The sequence below is a fragment of the Rhinopithecus bieti genome, unplaced genomic scaffold (assembly GCF_001698545.2).
Source record: "Rhinopithecus bieti isolate Rb0 unplaced genomic scaffold, ASM169854v2 scaffold_16175, whole genome shotgun sequence".
Taxonomy (NCBI): Eukaryota; Metazoa; Chordata; class Mammalia; order Primates; family Cercopithecidae; genus Rhinopithecus; species Rhinopithecus bieti.
This window is the reverse complement of record NW_016808491.1, coordinates 610,700-636,051: the sequence shown is the minus strand read 5'-3', so window position 1 is coordinate 636,051 and position 25,352 is coordinate 610,700. Positions and strand designations below refer to the sequence as shown.

The 25,352-nt window shown below is 38.8% G+C and overlaps 1 protein-coding gene across 1 annotated transcript in view; it reads right to left on the bottom strand.

Annotated features, from left to right (window-relative positions):
- Positions 1–25,352, bottom strand: part of PTBP3 (polypyrimidine tract binding protein 3) — a 120,994-nt gene that overhangs the window by 82,709 nt on the left and 12,933 nt on the right. Inside the window, 1 exon segment of the mRNA XM_017886743.1 lies at positions 2,950–3,034. Within this exon segment, the coding sequence (XP_017742232.1) occupies positions 2,950–3,034 (85 nt within the window).

Sequence of the window (25,352 nt, the reverse complement as noted above, 5' to 3'; positions counted from 1 at the left end):
AAAAAAAAAAAAAAAAAAAAATAGGGAAAAAAAATTCCCACTCAATAAGAGCAAAAATACTAAATTACGTTTAGTTGTATATAACATTTGAAGTAATAGTTACTTAAGAAGTTAATCTCAGGCTCATGCCTGTAATTCCAGCACTTTGGGAAGCCAAGGCAGGTGGATTACTCGAGGTCAGAAGTTCGAGACCACCCTGGCCAACATAGTGAAACCCTGTCTCTACTAAAAATACAAAAATTAGTCCAGCATGGTGGCAGGCGCCTATAATCCCAGGTACTCGGAGGCCGAATCAGGACAACCTCTTGAAACCAGGAAACGGTGGTTAGTGTAAGCAGACACTGCACCACTGCACTCCAGCCTGGGCGAGACAGAGCAAGACTCAGTCTCAAAAGAGAAAAAAGAAGAAGTTAATCTCTTGCTCACATGAAAAGTCTAAATGTAGGAATTCCAGATCTGGAATGGTGACAAAGTTATCAGGCTCTAGCTGTCTCTGTTACAGATGCCTGTCATTCCCATCATCATCTAAGAAGCAGGAACACCCACAGGCAATAAGATTGGAGGGGAAAAAAGGAAAAACAGTGTACCCATGCCGAGATGCCTTGAAAGTTTCATACTACACTTCCACTTATACCTTGTCAGGACTTAATTATACGACCACATCTAGCTATAAGGAAGAACGGAAAAGTAGTAGTTTCATCTGGGTAACAATGTGCCAGACAAAAATTGAGGATCTGTTGGAAAAAAAAAAAAACGAAGGAATAGCATTGGGGAACACAATAAACAATCTCTGTCATTAATTCCTAAGATTACATTTTAAAAGAAAAGTATATGATTTATATGGAAAAGTGTGGAACTTTTTCAAAATTGTCAATGGACATAAAATAGAACCTAAAAACACTGAATCATAGGTCACATTCCTAAACAGAAAGATAATACCACAAAATGATCGACATTTCACATTAACATATAACTCTAACATAATTCTTATCAGAATCCCTAAGATACTGTAGATAAAGGTTTGGGGAAGAAGGAATCTTTGTTTTAGAACCAGATCAAGCTTGTCCAACATGCAGTCTGTGCACAGCATGCAGCCCAGGACAGCTTTGAATGTGGCCCAACACAAATTCGTAAACTTTCTTAAAACGTTGTAAGATTGTTTTGTGATTTTTTTTAGCTCATCGGCTATCGTTAATGTTAGCATTATTTTATGTGTGGCCCAAGAGAATTCTTCTTTCAATGTGGCTCAGGGAAGCTAAAAGATTGGACGCCACTGAATTAGATGAAATTTAAAGTTCACATGGAAAAAGACATGTCCACATTAAGCTAAGAGAAGTTTTTAAAACAACACCTAAACAGAATTTTAGTGTTAGGTGACAGAATCAGATGTTAATTTTAATAACAACACCTAAATAGAATGACTGTTAAGTCCTAGTTTGCCTGAGGCTGTCACAATTTCATATCATTGTTCTACTATCCTGTATGCTTTAATGCCTTCATTTTTAAAAAGAATTATTATTAACAGTTACATTAAAATAAGCTAGAATGAGCTTGGTAGATCTAGTTCTTTTCATTCTATCTCTATACTTGTTCACTTTCCTGAACATCTACGTTCCCATGGTCCCAAACACCATATAAATTCCTGATCTGGAAAGGGAGGTCCATTCATCCCTAACTCCCTACAACTCCAAAAACATCTGGATAAAGAAACCCTCCCTTCTCTGAAACTCTCCATGCCCATGGCTTCAGTTGTCAACTGTGTATGATACTACCAAATTTCTTTCATGATGTTGAGACCAGGAACCCACTGCCTATCTGTCATTTCCATTTGAGTGTTCAACAGGAACCTCAAACTCAATATATACAAATCTGAACCTGCTGTGTTGTCCAACTCCGTTCTTCCTACATACGAATAGAAATGAATGGCACAACCATTCATCACCATTCATCTATCCAATAATCCAAGTCCACATCCAAAACCTGGAAATCAATGATGAAATCCCTTATTCAAACATTCAATTAATCATCAATTATTATCAATTTTATCTTCTATAAGTTATTCAATTTTCTTCATCACACTACCATTGCCACAGTGCCAGTTACCATCCTTTATTAGGATTACAGCAATAGCCTCTTCACTGCTCACTCTTTCCAGTACTGCACTCCTTCAATTCACTTTACAGCCACTACATTTCAAGAACATTTATTTTTAAATCATGTGGTACCTTATGGTAGGTAAATTACTTCAATTTTTAGAACGTATTGTCTTATACTTTAATACTTCTATTCCAAGTCCATCACTCAAAACAATTGTTTTTTGCTTTTTGTTTTTGAGATGCAGTCTCACTCTGTCCCCTAGAGGCTGAGTGCAATGGCACATCTCGGCTCCCTGCAATCTCCACTTCCCAGGTTCAAGCAATCCTCCCTGCCTCAGCCTCCTGAGTAGCTGGGATTACAGGTTCCTGCCACCACGCCCAGCTAAGTTTTGTATTTTTAGTAGAGACAGGGCTTTGCCATGTTGGCCGGGCTGGTCTTGAACTCCCAACCTCAGGTGATCAGCCAGGCTTGGCCCCCCAAAGTGCTGGGGATTACAGGTGTAAGCCACCATGCCCAACCTCAACACAAGTTTTATATCTAGCTCTTTCACTCAATAGTTCTGGGTCACCAACATATTGACAGTCTTTTTATCAAAATTATGTAACACAAAGAACATCAATCAAAAAAAGAATCATCAAATTAGATCCAAACGAATCCTTAAAATTTCAGAGGTATAACTAGCGATTTTATCTATGTAAACAGTATATAGTACTTTACTGAAACAAATTTTAGAGTCTGTTATAAGCAGTGGCACTTCAACATAAGATAAGCAAAATAAGAACACTGTAAAAAAATTTTGAAACCCATGGAAAGAAAACATTAAAAAAAAAAAAAAAAAAAAAAAAAACCCACCAAAAACCCCCGCAGAAGGAGAAAAACTTTTCATGGAAAAAGGTCCGTTAATGATGCCAGAAGAAAGAAGCTCATCAGATCCCCGCTGAAAAGCAAAACCAATGTTTGGTTAATAAACCAAGTTTTAGATAATGGTCCATATTTACTACTAAAAGTATTAAAAGCTAATAATATTACTTCATCTTTGTACGAAGACATCAAAGGGGGAACTCCTCAAGAATCACAAAATCAAAAGGTTGGAAATGAACTGCATAGCAAGAAAAAATTACTGCAAATCCACAACTATATTGTTAGTTATTTAAAAAACACAACTGCCACCACAGAAATGGGGGCATAATCTTGAAATTCTTTCTAACCAAACCCTGGTTTCCAAAATGTAACATCTGAAACTGCCACACCATATTTAGGGGGTTGCATTATGACATTGTTTTTGCAGCATACATTTATATCCAAATAGTTTGTACAGTCCTCCCTAAGAATCCTGACTTTTCAATACCAATGTATTTTTTTAAGTAGAAAATATAATTCATTTCCATATTGGCCAAATTCTTTATAATCAATAACTTTTTATCCATTAATCCTCAAAATGATCTTTAATACAGACTAGTTCTTAAGAAACTGTTTAAGTAATTTACTCTTTTTTTCAGGTAAGAGTTTTGATCAACTTCCAAAACCGAACTGGCAACACTAAAAAGTAAGTCAGAGAAGTCTTTTCATTGTAACGTAAGATCTATCACCAACATTTACAAGATTACTTTTAGGAAGGACAATAAATACTGTGTACAAAGTTAAAACCAACCTATTTTAAATAGTACTATCGGTTTAGCTTGGTCAATTTTTAAGAACAAGTGTTTTGATCCACTGGATAATAAAAATAATCCCCAAACAATCCTACAAATATTAGAACAGTAAGTGCTACAGCATATATTTAAGTGTAGCTGCCACTTCTGTAGGGAACAACTTCAGCCTTTGCTGAAGAAAGACAAACCACCAATATATCTACATAATAGAAATACAATTATTTAAACAAGTCCTGTATTAAACATCCAGAAATTACTCCCTTTGGATATTTCACCAGAAATTTATAGTAACATCCCGGAACAAGAAGAAGGGATTAAGTAAGCAGGATAAAAGAAAACTGAAAATCTCAACTCCCAGAAAAACCAAGATTAAGGCCTCACTTAAAGCACAGATCTTCCTAATAAGAGCTGAGATGTAGATATTATCAGGTTACATATGATAATTAACAGATTTTGTGGTTTGCTGGCTATCTGCAGATAGAGAAAGATACATTTTCGCAGCTTTAAATGTATTAATAGTAAAAATTAAAACTTACTCAACATGATTTTTATATGAGGAATCTGGTTAAATGCATTACTAACAGATGTATCTTCCACACATATGAGATAGCATCAGTATGTTTCTATCTATACATCAAGTTAATATAATCTTAAAAACCACTTGAGGGTGGTCACTTTAGCTCTTCAGAGATTTGCAGTAATGTATTTTTTCAAATAACAAAAAGCACAAGTATAAAGCAAAAATACTGACAAGCTAGATAATATTAAAATTAACAATTTTATTTAACAAAAGACATCATTAGGAGAATAAACAGACAAGTCATGGAATAAGAAGATATCTGCAATACATAAAACCAACAAAGGGTTTATATCCAGAACGTAGTAAGAAAAGATAAAAGGAAAACAAAACACTAGAACTCAGCAAGAAAAAGCCAAGATAACCAAAAAATGACAAGAGACTTGAACAGCCATCTCACAAAGTGGTGGACTATGTTACCGTTCCGGAGTATTTGTACCCTCTCCTTTTCCTGAACAAGAATTATTCACCCCCGACCATGGTCATGTGACTTGCAATGCCTCCAGTGGGAGGAGTCTAACTCCCTCCCCCACTGACAATGAACACAATTTTGTAATATCCTTTGGGCAATGGAACATGAATGGACATGACCTATACTTAATCCAAACAGTAATTTCAAAGATACCAGTCATTTCTGCCAGTTTTTTCTCTTTCCCTCTGAAATAAGAGCATATCTCAGATAGGAGGTACTCTTTCAGCCTGATTCTCAGAATAATAAGTCTAGCTCAGTAACAGCTACCACCATTGTAAGTGAATAAGAAATAAATGTTTTCTTAAACCACATATAAATGACTAATACCATATTCAATCAAACATAAGATATTTGACCACATCCTCATTGGTCATCAGGGAAATGCAAGTTAAAACCACCATGAAATACTATAATATTAAAAAGATTGACAATATGATGTTAGTAATAATGTGGAGTAACAAAAACTCTTACATGGGAGCTAAGTATAACTTAGTGGGAGTGTAAACTGGTACCACTTGGAAAACTGCCTGATCCAATCTACTAAAGCCAAATATATGAATATACTAGGATCCCTATATAGTCTACTCCGATGCATAAACCCCAAGATATCGCCTGCTTGTGTGCACCTAGACATGTCAGATTGTCTTCAGCAGCATTATTTGTACTCGTCAAACTGGAAACAACTAAATGCCATCAACTGTAGAATAGCTGAGTAAATGTTTGTAAATGCATGCAATGACTATACAACGAGAATGAACTACAGCTCCACATAACATAAACAAATCTCACAAACCTAAAAAGTCAGTCATGGCCGGGCGCGGTGGCTCACACCTGTAATCCCAGCATTTTGGGAGGCCGAGGTGGGCAGATCACAAGGTCAGGAGATCAAGACCATCCTGTCTAACATGGTGAAACCCCGTCTCTACTAAAAATACAAAAAATTAGCCGGGCCTGGTGGCGGGCGCCTGGAGTCCCAGCTACTCAGGAGGCTGAGGCAGGAGAATGGCATGAACCCAGAAGGCACATGTTGCAACGAGCTGAGGTCATGCCAATGCACTGCAGCCTGGACGACGAAGCGAGACTCCGTCTCAAAGAAAAAAAAAAAAGTCAGTCACAAAGAATACATGCTATATTGTTGCATTTATATAGGGTACAAAAAGCTGGGCACAGTGGCTCACACCTGTATTCCCAGCACTTTGGGAGGAAAAGGAGGGAGGATCACTTAAGGTCAAGAGTTCAAGACCAACCTGGGAAACACAGGGAGACCCCATATCTTTTAAATAAAATTAAAAAAAAAAAAAAGGATTATCAAAAGCAAAAGCACAAATGACAAAAAATAAACTGAACTGAACTTTGTCAAATACAACAACTTTTGTATTTCAAAGAACATCATTGAGAGAATAAAAAGACAACACGGAGAATGGAAGAAAGTATTTACAAATCACGTATCTCACAAGAAACTGGTACCTAGAACACCTAAGAACCCTTAAGCGCAACAATAAAAAAAGACAACCCATTGGATTTGAAAAGGTATTTCTCCAAAGAAGGCCAGTAAGTACATGAAAAGATGCTCAACCTAATTAGTCATTAAGGAAATGCAAATCAAAAGCCACTTCAAGGAAAAATTAAGACCATGATACTACCACTTAACTATCAGAACAGCTAAAATTAAAAGTTACAATATCAAATGCAGACCAGGATGTGGAAAAAATGGATCTCTCATACATTGCTGGGAGCAATGTAAAATGGTACAGATATTCTGGAAAGTAGTTTGGTGTTTTCTTAAAAAAAAAAAACTAAACATACACGTAGCAACCTCAAAAGAAAATATGCTCTACAATTTCACCTACAGTATTCTCAAAATGACAAAAATCATAGAGATGAGAAACAGATTAGCGGTTGCCAGGAGGTAAAGATGGTTGGGCGGAGGTGGTAGGTATGATTATATACGGCACCATAAGGAGATCTTTGTGGTGATGGATTAGTTCTGTATCTTGACTGTGATGGTAGTTATGTGACTCTACATATGCAATAAAATCAAATAGAACTATATACAGGCACTGTGCCAATACCAATGCTCCTGTTTTGATGGTGTACTATAATTACATAAGATGTGAACACTGGAGGAAACTTTGTGAGGGGCACACAGGACCTTTCTGTAGTATCTTTACCACTTGCCATGCATCTCTAATTGTTTGAAAAGTTTAATAAAATTAAAATTAAAAAATAAAATATAGGATAACAGGTACTTCATTCTGAGCCAAGGGATTCCTACAGGCTTGAGAGTCTTGCTGTCTTAGAACAGTCATCACTAACACCTGTGTTCAACTCTGCCACAGCCCGCTGACACAGATCATTCTCAACACCGTGCCTCTGTACAACAGTGGTCCAGAAGGCATCCCTTCAAAGATAAGCAGAACAAAAAGAAAAGAAAGAAACATTACAAAAGATAGATAACATACACCAGAAACTACACAAATTTCAATTGACAGCAAATAGCTTTTTGTAAAATGAAAAAGAAAAAATTGACCTAATACCCTCTAAAACAAAACTATAAAGGGATACAACAGCTCAAGGGAAAGGCAAATAAGAAATCTAACAAAAGAGTTAAAGGAAAAATTGGTGAGAAAAAAGAAAAGGCAGTATCTTGAAAGTCAAACATTTGAGAAGTCAAAAGCACAAACACCTTTCTACCATCCAAACAAGTTACCTGCTGTGAGGAACCAACTCTTTTCATATTTTTGACATAAAAAAACTAGTAAGAAGAAATGTACAGGAAAGCACTTTCTTAGAAACACTTGAGATTACCAGAAAGGCACCTAGAGGAGGTGTTAAACTGTTAACACAGGCCCCAGATAAGGGCTAAGAATCCCAAAAGCTGACTTCTTTTTTTTTTTTTTTTTTTTTTTTTGAGACAAGGTCTTGCTCTGTCACCCAGGCTGGAGTACAGTGACACGATCTTAGCTCACTGCAACCTCCGCCTCCTGGGTTCCAATGATTCTCATGCCTCAGCCTCCTGAGCAGCTAGGATTACAGATGTCCACCACAACACCCAGATAATTTTTGTATTTTTAGTAGAGACGGGGTTTCACCGTGTTGGTCAGGCTGGTCTCGAACTCCTGACCTGAAGTGATCTGCCCACCTCGGCCTTCTAAAGTGCTAGGACTACAGGCGTGAGCCACCACGCATGGCCTGACTACATTCTTCTTAATGCACACATGCCATTTCAGTTTCAATTTGACAGGGAAGTAAGTTACTCATATTTTTTTCTATTTTTATCTCATTCAATAAACTGTTACCTAGTTTCCTACCAAATAAATCTCCAATCAACCATTAATGTGAAATTATTCCATTGGTTACTGAATCAAGTCTAAACGCCTATGATGGCAATGAAACGCTCTCTCTAATCTGGATCTCTTCCTCACAATAACACTCCCCTGTCATGTAATTTTCTCCAAATAAATCATACTTATTCTGCATCTTTTTATGACATTCTCCTGCTTCAAGCACTATCCCTTTGCTACATATCTAATCCTATCTACTAGTCACAGATAAAATGGCACCAATCCTTAAGAATTTTTCTATCCCAAGTGAAAAGGTTCAACTTAATTTTTACCATCTTTCAACATTAAAATGTGTATGGTTCTAGAATTTTAGTTCAGTTCACATAATATATTATTCCTATATTTATAATGATAATTATAATGATAATAATATAATTATAATTGATAAATATCATAATTTTGTCAAATATATACACAAAGTTCTCAGATACCTTGAGGTCTATTTGTGCCTTTATACTATATTACACTAGCCTATAGCAGAGTATCAGGTACAAGATTAACAGCCCTCTGCCTTGGCTACTCAATACAATCACATGGGCAGCTAAAAAAAAAATACTACAGGCTGGGTGCAGTGGCTCATGCCTGTAATCCCAGCACTTTGGGAGGCTGAGGTGGGCAGATCAAGACCAGCGTGACCAATATGGTGAAATCCCGTCTCCACTAAAAATACAAAAATTAGCCAGGGGTGGTGGTGCGCACCTGTAGTCCCAGCTACTGGGGAGGCTGAGGCAGGAGTATCGCTTGAACCTGGGAAGCAGAGGTTGCACTAAGCCAAGATCACACCACTACCCTCCAGCCTAGGCAACAGAGCAAGACTCTGTCTCAATCAACCAATCAATACTACAGGCTGGGCACAGTGGCTCATGCCTGTAATCTCAGCACTTTGGGAGGCCAAGGTAGGTGGATCACCTGAGGTCGGGAGTTTGAGACCAGCCTAACCAACAGAGTGAAACCCCATCTCTACTAAAAATACAAAAATTAGCCAGGTATGGTGTTGCATGCCTGTAATCTCCACTACTCAGAAGGCTGAGGCACAAGGCGGAGGTTGCAGTGAGCCGAGATTACACCACTGCACTACAGCCTGGGCAACAGAGTCAGACTGTCCCGAGAGGGGGAAAAAAAAGTATCCATTTTTAGTACCAGAGTCCATACCTTCTTTGTATAGAATTGTACAGGACATTTATTAAAGTCTCACTTATGGTTAACCTTTGAGAAAAAGAATAAAGCATGTATCTGCCTATGCATTTGAATTTTTCCTGTAGAACACTGTGATGAGATTTGTTTAGAGAAAAAAAAGCAAAAATTTTCACTGTAACCACCTTATTTAAGCATCTTTGCCTACTTATCCAGTTATCTCAGAATATATCTATGAATATGAAATAGCTGGATCATATTTCATTTTGATAAGTCATTTATCTTAATACGTATTTTACCAAGTTATAATATGAATCTATGCTCTGCTTTATTATCCTTTTAGCTGATAAGCTTTCTCCATGTTGTTAGTCTGTCACTATTCATTTACTTATTTTGTGAGACAGAGTCTCGCTCTGTCGCTCAGGCTGGACTGCAGTGGGATGATCATAGCTCACTGCAGCCTCAACCTTCCAGGTCAAGCAATCCTCACACCTTAGCCTCCCATGTATCTAGGACTAGAGGCATGCATCACTTTGCCTAGCTGATTTTTTAATTTTTGTAGACAGAAAAAAATTTTTTATTATATTTTGCTCTACTGATTGATCATTTATTTTTATTTTTTTGTAGACTCTTGCAATTTTACCCAGGTTGCATCACAATTATTTTTAGTAGATTATTATAATTTTATAATAACATCCTTAACTATTCCCCTATTTTAAATTATAGTGTTTTGTCTATTATTACATAATTTATATCAGTAAATCTTCAATATAGCATTTTTTTCAGAATATTCGGAAGTGAAACAGACAACTTTTGTTTTTTGAAGAAAAGGTTAAACTACAAGAAACCTCAAATTCCTATAGCAAAATGTAGGGTAACTTCAAGTTACTACTGCACTACAAATGACGACTAAGAAGCATTTTTATTTCTACAGGAGTCTTTCAAATACTGTTAAAATTAGCAAATGACTGCCTCATTTTAATATGGCCCACAGTTTGTGTAGTAAAAAACTTACCTTGCCCAAAGAAAGGTGTGGCTTTTGCCCTTTCCTTCTTGGAGGTAATCTCTAAGTCCTTGAAATATCATGCCTGAGGACTGTGTTTTGTTTGTTTGGTTTCTGCCTGGCGGCCTTGGGTCACCAGACAGTCATAGGGTAAGGGAACAGCCATACCAGAAAAATGGATAATGTGATTTAGGGTAGGAGCTTTGGGTCACACCTGAAGGGGCTGGAAACTAGACTGAAGTCAGCCTCGTGAACAATAAATTATTTAGGCCTACATAATAGAGTTCCAACAAAAACTGTAAACACCAAGGATCCAGTGAATTTCCCTGGTTGATAATCCTCCATGCCTACTGTCACACACTGATGCTGGGGAAGTAATGTGTCCATGGAGCGGGGACCACGGTACTTCCCAGGACCCTGCCTTAGGCATTTCTTCCCTAGGCTTGATTTTAATCTGTGTCCTTTCCCTGTAGCAAACTATGCTGGGAGTATAAGTGCTTTCAGTGACTTCCGTGAGTCTTTCTAGCAAATTATTGAACCCGTGGGTCGCTTCGGGAATCCCCTACACTTGCAACTGGTGTCAGTTATAAGGGCAGTCTTGCGTGGACCTTGTCTCAAAACATCACAGTTGGCCTAATTCTTCACATGCTTAAATAAATATAACAAAATTATTAATTTGCTTAATATTTCTTACACTTTTTTTTTTTTTGAGACAAGTTCTCACTCTGTCACCCAGGCTGAAGTGCGGTGCACAGCTCACTGCAACCTCAATCTCCCAGGCTCAAGTGATCCTCCCACCTCAGCCTCCTGAGTAGCAGGGACCACATATGCACGCCACCATGCCTAGCTAATTTTTGTATTTTTTTGTAGAGATGGGGTTTCACCATGTTGCCCAAGCTGGTCTCCTGGGATCAAGCTATTTGCCCGCCTCGACCTTCCAAAGTGCTGGGATTAGAGGCCTAAACCACTGTGCCTGGGCCAAAAAAAAAAACCAAAAAAACTATTCTTAACCTTTGAATTACCATTGGACTTCCATCTGTAAAGAAAAACAGTAGTCTGAAAATGTGATCAAATATTCAAGTATAGAAAAACCAGAAAATTAATTTAAATTTGTATTTTTTTTTGAGACAAGTGAGTCTTGCTCTCTTACCCAGGATGGAGTGCAGTGGCGCTACAGGGTTCACTGCAACCTCTGCTTCCCGGGTTCAAGTGATTCTCCTGCCTCAGCCTCCCGAGTAGCTGGGATTACAGGCACACACCACCACGCCCAGCTAATTTTATTTTTAGTAGAGACGGGGTTTTGCCATGTTGGTCAGGCTGGTCTCGAACTCCTGACCTCAGGTGATCCACCCACCTTGGCCTCCCAAAGTGCTGGCCAAATTTGAATTTCTTAAATTAATGCAACATCTCAACTGTCACATTCAAAATATAAACTCTATTTATAAGGATATGGTGAAAGTTGCAAAGTCTTCAAAATAAACAATTACACTTGATAATTCTACTTCAATTCTATTTCAATGATAATAGGAAGAGCTTTTTGAAAAGAATAAAACACGCCTAAAATAACACATAAAGGGAACCCTAGTATCAACTGAAGTGTTGGAATACTGATTTTTATTGTCTTATTACACATCAAGAGCAATTAAAATATAAGATATTTGCCAGGCGGGGTGGCTCATGCCTGTAATCCCAGCACGTTGGGAGGCCAAGTTGGGGGGATCACTTGAGCTCAGGAGTTCAAGACCAGCCTGGGCAACAGAATGAGATCCCATCTCTACCAAAAACACAAAAAAATTAGCCAGGCATGGTACCACACACCTGTAGTCCCAGCTACTTGGGAGGCTGAGGTGAGAGGATGGATTGAGTCAGGAGGTCGAGGTTCAGTGAGCCAAGATCATGCCACTGCACTCTGGCCTGGGTGACAAAGGGAGACCCTGTCTCAAAATAAAAAATAAAAAAGATAAGTAAGATCATAAAGTTTCATTCCTGGAAATGTTTTATCATTCTTTATAAAAAATAAGACGTTTCTCAAGTAATTATGACACTTTTAAAAGCTGGTAACTTTCTCCCCCTAATAATTTCAGAATATGACAAACAAAAGACAAAGAGAACAAAAGAAACTTATATTTGAAAATTAGTCATAAAATAATTCTGACAACCACAATTTTCTAGCCAAGTTTTTCTGCAAGAACTCATTTTCAAATTACAGAAAACAAAGGCTTTTTGGATATTATAAAACCTAAATCCCAAGAGTCACATTACTTTGTAAAACATTGTAAAAGATGAGAAAAACAGAGTTATTAGTTCTGTATTATTTCTTTAAACCAACCTTGTCCAACATGCAGCCCAAGGGCCACATGCAGCACAGGATGGCTCTGAGCGCCTCCCAACGCAAATTCATAAACTTTCTTAAAACATTAGGAGATTTTTTGCTGTTTTTGTTGTTAGCTCATCCGCTATCGTCAGTGTTAGTGTATTTTATGTGTGGCATAAGACAATTCTTCCAATGTGGCCCAGGGAAGCCCTGCTTTAAACATTCCCTTTTTTTGAGACAGGGTATTGTTCTATCACCCAGGATGGAGTACAGTGGCATAATCAGGGCTCAAGCAATCCTCCTGCCTTGGTCTTCTGAGTAGCTAGGACTAGAGGTATGCACCACCATGCCCAGCTATTCTTTATTTTTTATTTTTTGTAGGGATGTGGTCTCACTTTGTTGCCCAGGCTGGTCTCAAGCTCCTGGGCTCAAGTGATCCTCCTGCCTAGGCTTCCCGAAGTGTTGGAATTATAGGCTTGAGCCACTGCTACGTTAAACTTACTCCTTTTATTTTAAAAAAACAAAACAAAACCTTTCCTAGACATAAATTCTTTCTCCTGAAATCACTGCATTTAATTACAGACTACTTCAATATAAAATGAAAAGTATTTCTCAAAATTATACTTAATATTCATATCCTAAGTGTCTCAAAAGCAATTTTCCATAAGGTTTGACTGCTATGATAACAGATTACGGTTTAAGGGAAGAATGGAAGATAATCAAGCAGAATGGAGACATTTTTAAAAGGAGGGAAAACTTGGACAAGTGAATGCAGACGACCAAAAGAAAAAAGACTGTACCACAGGTAAACAAATTAACATATACAAAAGAAGGCCTGAACAAGCCAAATGTGAAGACATGGGGGAGTGGCAGGGCAGGTGCTGGTTGCAAACAACACTGTGTGTTTCTAAGGACAGTTTCCTTAGAAACACACAGCAAATTTACATAAGTCCAGCGGTTGCTCTGTGGGCTTGTCAGCTCTCTGGCTAAGTCAACACACCAATCAGCTTTACTGGCTCAAGTATCAATTACTGAAGCTCTCGCCTGTTGATGCATAATTCACGGGGCGAACAAAGCAAAGAAATACTGTAATTAAACAACACAAATAAGTGTTTCATCATCAAATTTGATAGGAATTGGTTTTATTTAGCATTAAAGTAAAGCCATTGAAGTAACATGTATAGATGATTCTGAAAATAAACCATTAATTCATGATTAAACTTTATATGATACCTAAAATGCATATGAAATTCAAGAAAATATATTTGTTTAAATCTATCAAGACACTACATGACTATACAAAAGAGGCTATCAAAAAACTATTTCATAATTTTCCAGAATCCTAGACCTTTTTTTTTTAATTAATGGAATCTTAAATACTGAAATACCCAAGTCGGACCTTTTTCCAGCAGATAGTCTAGTGACCCTGTGTGAACACTTCCCAGGACAGAAAACTCACATTGGTTCTGCTCTAAGTTTTTCCAGAAACAGAAATAAAAGTGATATTTATACGGATTCTAAAGAATCTTACTCTTAGCAAAAAGAGGGAAAGAGAGTTTTGAACAGGAGTGAACAGATCAATTTGCTTTTTTAAAGGATCACTCTGGCTGCTGTGTTAAGAACAGTCTTTAACAAGACAAAGAGGGAAGGACTCTGGTTTGGAAGCTGTGATGATAATCTGGATTAGGGGCCAGGGTAGTTGCAGTTATGGTGGATTTTTTTTTTTTTTTTTTTTAATATACGATCGGCCCATCATATCCATGGGTTCCGCATCTGTGGATTCAAACAATCACAGATTGAAAATATCTGGAAAAAAACTGCACCTACATAAACATGTACAGACTTTTTTTGTCATTACTCCCTAAACAATACAGCATAGCAACTATTTACATACCATTTAAATCGTATTATAAATAACCTAGAGATGACTTAAAGTATTCAGGAGGAAGTGTGCTAAGTTATATGGAAATACAGTTGACCCTGAACAACATGGGTTTGAACTGCCCGAGTCCAAATGAGGATCAAAAATACAGTATTCCCAGGATGCAAAACCCAGTTATATGAAGGCTGATTTTTTATACATGCAGGCAGACTTCACCTATACAGAGCTAACCAGAGAACTTGGGTATGCATGGATTTTGGCCCCCCAGATACTGAGGGACAACTGTATTCTGAAACAGATTTGCTAGCCAGGCAAAGTGTCTCAGGCCTGTAATCCCAGCAACTTGGGAGGCTGAGGCAGAAGGATAGCTTAAGCCCAGGAGTCTGAGACCAACCTGGACAAGAGCAAAACCTCATCTCTGAAAAAATACTTTTTTTTAATTAGCCGGGTATGGTGGAGCATGCCTGTAGTCTCAGCTACATGAGAGGCTGAGGCAAGAGGATCATCTGAACCCAGGACACTGGAGGCTGCAGTGCTCTATGATCGTGCCTGTGAGTAGCCACTGCACTTCAGCCTGGGCAACATGGCGAAATCCCACATCTCTATTTTAAAAAGAAAAAAAGAGTCAATATAATAAAACAAAAAGACTCAGGATCTATTTCAGATTAATTTCCTGATTTTGATAACTGTATCACAGTAATATACAGGAAATTATTTATAGGTAATACACTCAGAAAAATTTAGGGGTTAAAGAATAAACTATAGTCTCAAAGCATCTTCCAACAAATTATTGATTATGAAAAGAAAATTGGTAACTTTACAATGGAAAAGACTGGCAGAAAATCACCTTAACCAAGTGATTAAGATACAAAACAAAGTGGGGAGGCCGAGGCAGGAGGATCACTTAAGGCCAGGAGTTTGAGACCAGGCTGGGCAACATAGTGAGACCCTGTATCAATAAAAAACAACGACGACGACTCACTGGGCCTGGTGGTACACGCCTGTGGTCCCAGCTATTCAAGGACTGAGACAAGAGGATCACTTGAGCCCAGGAGATCTAGGCTGCTGTGATCTGTGTTCATACCACTGCACGAATGAGACCTTGTTTTAAAAAAAAAAAAAAAAAAAAAAAAGAACGTGTGTGTGTGCATTTACATCTATAGAAACACTACATACAGAAGGGGAAACAGTAAGACAACTGGGGGAAATGATAAACAAATGACAAATGGCGCAAATATGAACTGGGTAAAGGATATACAAGTTCTTTGTACTCTTCTTATAATCTTTCTGTAATTTTATATTAAAATAAAGTTTTAAAAAAAATAATAAGTCAATGAAATTCACCACATTAGTACACTAAGAAAACATAAACCGTTAAAAAGAAAAAGGTCGGGCACAGTGGCTCATGCATGTAATCCCAGAACTTTGGGAGGCCAAGGTGGGCAGACTGCTTGAGTCCAGAAGTTGGAAGCCAGCCCAAGCAACATGGTGAAACCCTGTCTCTACAAAATATACAAAAATTAGCCAGGTATGGTGGTGCCTGCCTGTATTCCCAGCTACTCAGGAGGCTTAAGTGGGAGGACTGCTTGAGCTCAGGAGGTCAAGGCTGCAGTGAGCTGAGATTGTGCCACTGCACTCCAGCCTGGGTGACAGCAAAACACTGTCTGAAAGGAAAAAAAAAAGGAAAAGGAAAATCAAAGTATATATGTGGTATGTACACACTATGGTAAGCTATCAGATAAAGATAACATGATCATATAACAAAGTCATACCCATAGTAATTTACAATGAAAAAATACTTGCACAGGCCGGGCGCGGTGGCTCAAGCCAGCACTTTGGGAGGCCAAGACGGGTGGATCACGAGGTCAGGAGATCAAGACCATCCTGGCTAACACGGTGAAACCCCGTCTCTACTAAAAAATACAAAATCTAGCCAGGCGAGGTGGCGGGCGCCTGTAGTCCCAGCTACTCGGGAGCCTGAGGCAGGAGAATGGCGTGAACCCGGGAGGCGGAGCTTGCAGTGAGCTGAGATCCGGCCACTGCACTCCAGCCTGGGCGATAGAACGAGACTCCGTCTCAAAAAAAAAAAAAAAAAAGAAAAGAAAAAAGAAAAAATATTTGCACTTACATAACCTTACTTTGACATCAATAAGACTTTTTCTCTTCTAAGAGACAGGGTCTCGCTCTGTCACCCAGGCTGGACTGCAGTGATGCAATCACAACTCACTGTAACCTCCTCTCATGGGCTCAAATAATCCTCCCACCTCAACCTACCAACGCACTGGGACTACTGGTGTGTGCCACTACACCCAGCCTAGTAAGTTATTTTTATATTCATTTCTTCAATATTTATTCACCATTGTGAGTAGGCAGCTGTACTGTTTATCCATGCCTGCATAACTAATTACTCCAAAATTTAGCAGCTAGAAAAAACAAATATTTTGTAACTTAATTTGTGTAAGTCAGAAACCTGGACATGGCTTAGCTAGGTCCTCTGGAGAATCTGTCACAGACCAGAATCATCTCAAGGCTTAACAGAACAAATGAAGGATCCACTTCCACACTTACTCAAGTGGTTGCTGGCAGGATTCAGTTTGTACATGGGCCTGTCTGTAAGATAACTTATAATATGAGAGCTCACTTTTATCAGAGTGAGCAAAGAGAAAGCGAAGCCAGTCTTTTGGAAGTTAATCCTCTTAAGTAGATTTAAGTCCACCATCTTGCCATTTGTTGTCTTTGGTTCATCTGCACTTTAACCTATCTTAAACACAGATAGATTAAAAGAAAAGGAATAGGAAAAAAATACAGCCAGTTCTCCATATCAATTACTTCTTCATCCATGGATGAACCAAATGAAGATGGAAAACATTTGGGGAAAAAAAAGTTCCACAAAGTTACAAAAAGCAAAAGTTGAGTTTGCCTTGTGCCAAATACTACCTTGAATGAATCCACACAAATGAGGTTCTGTGTAGACACTGTATTAGGCATTTTAAGTAACCCAGAAGTGATTTAAAGTATACAGCAGGATGTGCTGTAAGTTATATGCAAATACTGCTCTATTTTATGTAAAAGACTTCAGCGTCCACAGATTTCAGGGTCCTTGGGAAGTTCTGGACCAATCTCCCAAGGATACAGAGGGAGAAATGTATATCACACAAATACCAACCATAAGAAAGCTGGAATGGCTACATTAACATTAGACAAAGTACACCTCAGGATAGGAACTATTACTAGAGATAAAAATGTATATTTCGCAAAGAGACAAAAGGTCAACTCACCAAGATATAACACTCCTAAATGTGAATGCATCTAGTAACTGAACTTCAAAATACATAAAGCAAAAACTGACAGAACAGCTGGGTGCAGTAGCTCAAGCCTGTAATCCCAGCACTTTGGGAGGTCAAAGTGGGAGGTTCGCTTGAGCCCAGAAGTTTGAGATCAGCCTGCACAACAAAACAAGGACTCGTCTCTACAAAAATTTAAAAATTGGCCGGGCGCGGTGGTTCAAGCCTGTAATCCCAGCACTTTGGGAGGCCAAGACGGGCGGATCTCGAGGTCAGGAGATCGAGACCATCCTGGCTAACATGGTGAAACCCCGTCTCTACTAAAAAAATACAAAAAACTAGCCGGGTGAGGTGGCGGGCGCCTGTAGTCCCAGCTACTTGGGAGGCTGAGGCAGGAGAATGGCCTAAACCCGGGAGGTGGAGCTTGCAGTGAGCTGAGATCCGGCCACTGCGCTACAGCCTGGGCGACAAAGCGAGACTCTGTCTCAAAAAAAAAAAACAAAAACAAAACGAAACAAAAAAAATTTTTTAATTAACCAGACACAGTGGTATGTACTTTCAGTCCCAGCTACTTAGGAGGCAGAGGCAGGAGGATCCCTTAAGCCTAGAAAAGCCTGGACTAGACAGCAGGACCCTGCTTCAAACGAAACAAAAAACAAAACAAAACAAACTAACAAAAAGAAACACAGAACTACAAAAAGAAATACACAAATCCACAATTGCAGATAGAAATTTCAGTATGTCTTCTCTTTAATTAGCAGAATAAAAAATCAGTAAAGATACAAAAAACCTGAATTTCAACCAGTCTGTCCCACTGACATTTAAAAGGCACTACACCCAACAAAATTAGACTACACATTCAAGCGTACTCAGAACATTCATAAAGACAAACCATATGTTTGACATAAAACCAACCTATGGATACATAAAGGGATCGAAATGATACAAAGCATCCTGTCTGATCAAAGTAGTAAGCTTTAAAATAATCAGTAACAAAAAGATATCTGGAAAACCAAAATATTTATAAATTAAACGCATTTATAAAAAATCATAGGCCAAGAGAGAAGTCCCAAGAAAGAACAGAAAATATTTTGAACTAAGTGAAAATTAAAGCCAGCCATATCAAAAGTTGTGGGATGCAGCTAAAGAAATAGAAAATTTGTACTCAGGAGGCTGAGGAGGAGGATCACTTGAGCCCAGCAGTTCAAGGCTGTAGTGAGCTATGATAGCGCCACTGCACTTCAGCCTGGGTGACAGAGTGAAATCCTGTCTCAAAAAATAAAAATAAAAAACTATTTTTAAAAAGAACGAAACAGAACATCTGAATGACATGGTTTTAAAAACTTAATTCATAATTTAAAACCTTCCAACAAGGAAAATACACTCACAAATAGCTACACTGATGAATTCTATCAGAGTTTTAAAAGAAATAATACCAATCTTATACAAATTATTTCAAACAGAAGGGAACACTTTACAACTCATGTCAGTTGTGGTCATCTGATAGTTCCTTGTCTTTCAAGGAATTTGTACATTTAGTCTAAGGGACTCACTATTTCCTTCCTTCTACTTTCTTGGAATTTAATTTTTTCTGAATAAAATGAAAACAGGATAAAATTCTGAGATAGCGCTAAAGCCATGCTTAGAGGGAAATTTATAGCATTAAATTATTACATTCAAAAAGATCTCTAGTCAAAATAGCAACTGTTGCCAATACATTGTAACAATGGTAACTTTCATACACTAATAGAGAGTTCTCTGGAACTATCTAGTAAAGTTAAGCATATGCATTACCCAGATCATGCAGTTTCTCTTGAAGTGTGGTAGGCGAACTTCTAAGGTGGTGCCAAAAGATCCCCATCTCCTAGAATTCGTGTCCAAGTGTAATTCTCTCTCCTGAAATATAGGTTGCACCCAGAAACTCGCTTCTACTGAACAGAATACAGCAAAAATGATGGGATGCCACTTCTGAAATTAGGTTTCAAAAGACTTTTACCTCATACTCTCTTGCTCTCTTTTTACGTATTTATAAGCAGCAAGTTGTCCTAAGGAGAGAAGCACATGGCAAGAAATTGAGTGTGGCTTCCAGTAAGGCCTTTATCTCAAAGGCCCAGGAGATGACTCCTGCCAACAACCACACAAGTGAGCATGAATCATGGATTCTTCCTGGAAGACGACTGCAGCACCCACCAACACTTTATAGAAGTTCTAGAACTAGAAAACCCAAGTAAGCCATGCCCAGATTCCTGATACACAGACACTGGCAGATAACAAATCTTAATACTAACAAATAAATATTGTTTTAAGCTGCTAAAAAAGAAGGTATCAGGCTGGGCACAGTGGCTCACGCCTGTAATCCCAGGCCTTTGGGAGGCTGAGGCGGGTGGATCACTTGAGGTCAGGAGTTCGAGACTGGACTGGTCAACATGGCGAAACCCCGTCTTTACTAAAAATGCAAAAATTAGCCAGGTACGGTGGCAGACGGCTATAATCCCAGCTACTTGGGAGGCTGAGGCAGGAAATCAGCTTGAACCTGGAAAAAGGAGGCTACAGTGAGCTGAGACTGTGCCGCTGCACTCCAGCCTCGGTGACAGCATGAGACTCCGTCTCAAAAAAATAATAATAAAAAAAAAAAAAAAGAAGGGGACGGGTGTGGTGGCTCACACCTATAATCCCACCACTTTGGGAGGCCGAGGCAGGTGAATCACTTGAGGTTAGGAGTTCAAGACCAGCCTTGGCCAACATGGAGAAACCCCGTCTCTACGAAAAAACAACAAAAATTTGCCAGGCATGGTGGTGGGCACCTGTAATCCCAGCTACTTGGGAGGCTGAGGCAGGAAAATTGCTTGAACCCGGGAAGCGGAGGCTGCAGTGAGCTGAGATCATGCCACTGCACTCCAGGTTGCGCTACAAAGCAAGACAGCATTTCAAAACAAAAAAATAAAGAAAAAGGCCAGGAACAGTGACTCACACCTGTAATCCCAGCACTTTGGGAGGCCAAGGCAGGAGGATCATTTGAACCCAGGAGTCCGAGACCAGCCTGGGTAACATGACAAAACTCCATCTCTACAAAAAATGTTTTTAAAACATTAGCTGGGCATGATGGGAGGATTGCTTAAACCCAGGAGGCAGAGGTTGCAGTGAGACAAGATTGCATCACTGCACTCCAGCCTGGGCAATACAGTGAGACTCCGTGCCCGAATAAAAAGAAAAGAAAAGAAAACGGAAAAAAAATTAGTGAGGCACAATGGTACATGCCTGTAGTCCCAGCTACTTGGGAGGCTGAGGTGGGAGGATCACTTGCGCCCAGGATCCAGGTGTACCATGACTGTACCACTGCACTCTAGCCCGGGCAACAGAGCAAGACTCTGTCTAAAAGAAAGACATCAAGTCAAGAAAAGCAAATTAAACTCAATGTAAATAGAAAGAAGGAAATAAAGAATAAAACTGATGAAATTCAAGAGTCAACCAACACAGGAAATGAATAAAACCAAAAGCTGCTTTTCAAATAGACCAACCATACTGAAAGCTATACCAATCAGGAAAAAAAAGAAAATATCAATTATGAATATCGGTACTGAAAAGATGAAAATTACTACAGATCCTACAACATTAAAAGGATAGTAAGAAAACATTATGGGCCGGTCATAGTGGCGCCTGTAATTCCAGCACTTTGGGAGGCCAAGGCAGGCGGATCACGAGGTCAGGAGTTTGAGACCAACCTGACCACAGTGAAACCTTGTCTCTACTAAAAAAATTAGCCAGGCATGGTGGTGTGCGCCTATAATCCCAGCTACTCGGGAGAAGCACGAGAATCGCTTGAACCCGGGAGGCGGAGGTTGCAGTGAGCCAAGATCGCACCATTGCACTCCAGCCCGGATGACAGAGCTAGACTCTGTCTCAAAAAAAAAAAAAATTCATTATGAACAACTTTACATCCATAAATCCTAACAACTTAGTTGAAATACAAAAATTCCCTGAAAAATACAAATCCAACACCCATTAATGTTACCAAAGAACAGCAAACAAGAAATAGGAAGAAATGTTTCAACCTAAAAAAATGGCATCTAAGAAAAACCTACAGCTAAGAAAGACTGACTGCTTTCCCCTAAGGAGCAGCAGTAAGGCAAAGACACACAGAAATCAGAAAAAGAAATAAAGCTCACCCAGATTAGAAAAGAATAAAACTACATTCTCAGATGACACGATCATGTTCATAAAAAATCCTGGCCAGGCACGGTGGCTCACGCCTGTAATCCCAGCACTTTGGGAGGCTGAGGCAGGCAGATCACGAGGTCAGGAGATCGAGACCATCCTGGCTAACACGGTGAAACCCCGTCTCTACTAAAAATACAAAAAATTAGCTGGGCATGGTGGCGGGTGCCTGCAGTCCCAGCTACTCGGGAGACTGAGGCAGGAGAATGGTGTGAACCCGGGAGGCGGAGCCTGCAGTGAGCTGAGATCATGCCACTGCACTCCAGCCTGGGCAACACAGCGACTCTGTCTCAAAATAAATAAATAAATAAAATAAAAATAAAAAAAAGATAAAAATCCTAAGAAATTTACCCAAAAAAAGTAGTAAGTTTTTATAGCACTATCACAACATACAAGATCAATATGCAAAGTATTTCTATATACTGACAATAAAACACCATTTACATTATCAAGAAAAATGGGATACATGTGCAAAACCTGTACACTGAAAACAACAGACCAACACTGAAAGAAATTAAAGACGACATAAAAGAATCTGAAAGCTGGGTGCAGTGGCTCACACCTGTAATTCCAGCACTCTGGGAGGCCAAGGTAGGCAGATCACTTGAGGTCAGGAGTTCAAGACCAGCTTGGCCAATATGGTGAAACCCTATCGTGACTAAAAATATAAAAATTAGCTGAGCATGGTAGCACACACCTGTACTCCTAGTTACTCAGAAAGCGAGGACAGAAAAATCACTTGAACCTGGGAGGTATTGGTTGCAGTGAGCTGAGATCACACCACTGCTCTCCAGCCTGGGCAACAGAGTGAGACTCTGCCTTAAAAAAAAAAAAGAAAAGAAAAAAATTGAGATATTGTTTCATAGGAGGCTCAATATGCTTGAAATGTCAAAAAGAAATTAAGAAAATTTGATTTATGGGCCGGGCACAGTGGCTCATGCCTGTAATCCCAGTACTTTGGGAGGCCAAGGTGGGCAGATCACCTGAGGTCGGGAGTTCAAGACCAGCCTGACCAACATGGAGAAATTCCATCTCTACTCAAAATACAAAATCAGCCAGGTGTGGTGGCACATGCCTATAATCCCAGCTACTCCGGAGGCTGAGGCAGGAGAATCTCTTGAACCCGGGAGGTGGAAGTTGCAGTGAGCCGAGATCATGCTATTGCATTCCAGCCTGGGCAACAAGAGCAAAACTCCATCTTAAGAAAAAAAAAAAAAAAAAGAAAATTTCATTTACAGTAGTTACAAAAAAAATACTCAGAAATAAATTTAACCAAGAAGGGTACACTGAAAATTATAAAACACTGATGACAGAAATTGAAGACACAACCAGGAACAATAGCCCACACCTGTAATCCCAGCATTCTGGGAGGCCAAGGTGGGAGGATCACTTAAGCTCAGGAGTTCGAGACCAATCTGGGCAACACAGAGAGACTGTAACTTTACAAAAATTAAAAAATAGCCAGGTGTGGTAGCATGTGCCTATAGTCCCAGGTATTCAACAGCCAACAGATATATAAAAACATGTTCAACATCACTAATCATCAAGACACTACAACTTAAAACCACAAGGAAATATCACCTCACATCTGTTAGAAGAGCTATTATCAAAAAAGGAAAAAAAGAGACCCTTGTATACAGTTGGTGGGAATGTAAATGAGTAGAGCCATTATGGAAAACAGTATGGAAGTTTCTAAAAATATCAAAAATAGAACTACCATATGATCCAGCAATCTTTCTACTGGGTATATATCCAGAGGAAATGGAGCCAGTATGTTGAAAAGACATCGGCATTCCCATGTTCATTGCAGAATTATTCACAATAGCCAAGGTATGAAACCAACCAAAATGTCCCTTAGTGGATGAATGGATAAACAAAATGTGGTATACACGTACAATGGAATACTATTCAGCCTTTAAAAAGAAGGAAATCCTGTCATGAGACAACATGGATGAACCTGGAGGATACTGCGTTAAGTAAAATAAGCCAGGTGCAGAAAGTAAAATGCCGCATGATCCCACTTACATGTATAATCTAAGAAAGCTGAAATCATAGAAGCTGAAAGTACAATGGTGGTTACCAAAGGTTGGGGGTGAAACTGGGGACATTTTGGTCAAAGGATACAAAATTTCAGTTAGCAGAAATAAGTTTGAGAGATCAATCGTTTAACATGGTGACTATACACTTTAGTTTTTAAAATTAGCTGGGCATGGTGGCATACACCCTATAGTCCTAGCTACTCAGGAGGCTGAGGTGGGAGGATCGCTTGAGCCCAGGAGATCAAGGCTGCAGTGAGCTATGATTGCACCACTGCAATACAGCCTGGGCAAGAGGACGGGACCCTTTCTCTTTTAAAAAAAGAAAAAGAAAAAGAAAGAATATATTTTCAGTGTTATCACCAGAAAAAAATGATAAATAAGTGAGATAATGCATATGTTAATTAGCTTGACTTAGTCATTCCACAACGTATATTACAAAACACGTTGCCTATCATTAACATATACAATTTTTATTTGTCAATTAAAACTTAAAAAAGAAAATACATTTTAAAACTAAAATGTCAAATGTCAAATGACCTATAGATTTTTAATCAATGCCAGGGAAAATCACAGCTTCTTCTATAGAATATGACAATCCGACTTTAAATTTTAAAATGAAATTCAGATGATCTAGAACAGCCAAAGCAATTTCGATAAGAACAAAACAGAAGCGCCTACTTGACTTGACTTTAAGACATACTATAAACCCATCGTCATCAAGACAGTGTGATATTAACATAAGAATGGAAAACTAGATCAAGGGATAAGAATAGAGTATGCAGCAACAGACCCGCTCACATATGGTAAGTTGATTTTCAAATAACAGTGCCAACACAATTCAGTCTGGAGAGGAAAATCTTTTCAACAAATGGTGCCAAACTACCTGGATTGTTTACTCACACCATCCACAAAAATAAATTTGAGATTCATCTGAGACCTAAACCATAAAAGCTAAAACTACAAGGCTTCTTAAAGCAAATAAAAGAGAAAGTCTTCCTTCTCATCTTTGGAATAAGCAGATTTCTTAGTTAGATGAGACATACAAAGCTATAACCTAAAAGGAAAAGAAATTAAATGTATCAAAATAAAATTCTTCTATTTATCAAAAGACACCATTAAGAAATGAACAGATAAGCCACAGACAGGAAAATATTCACAATACATACACCAGACAAAGGACTTACATTCAGAATATATGAAGAATTCTTACACTCAGTAATAGAGATATAAACCCTATTTGAAAGAATGAGTAGGACTTCCTAGTCAGCTTGGAAGCTGTCACTTTTGCCTTTACAAAAAGAAAATTGGCCGGGCGTGGTGGCTCACACCTGTAATCCAG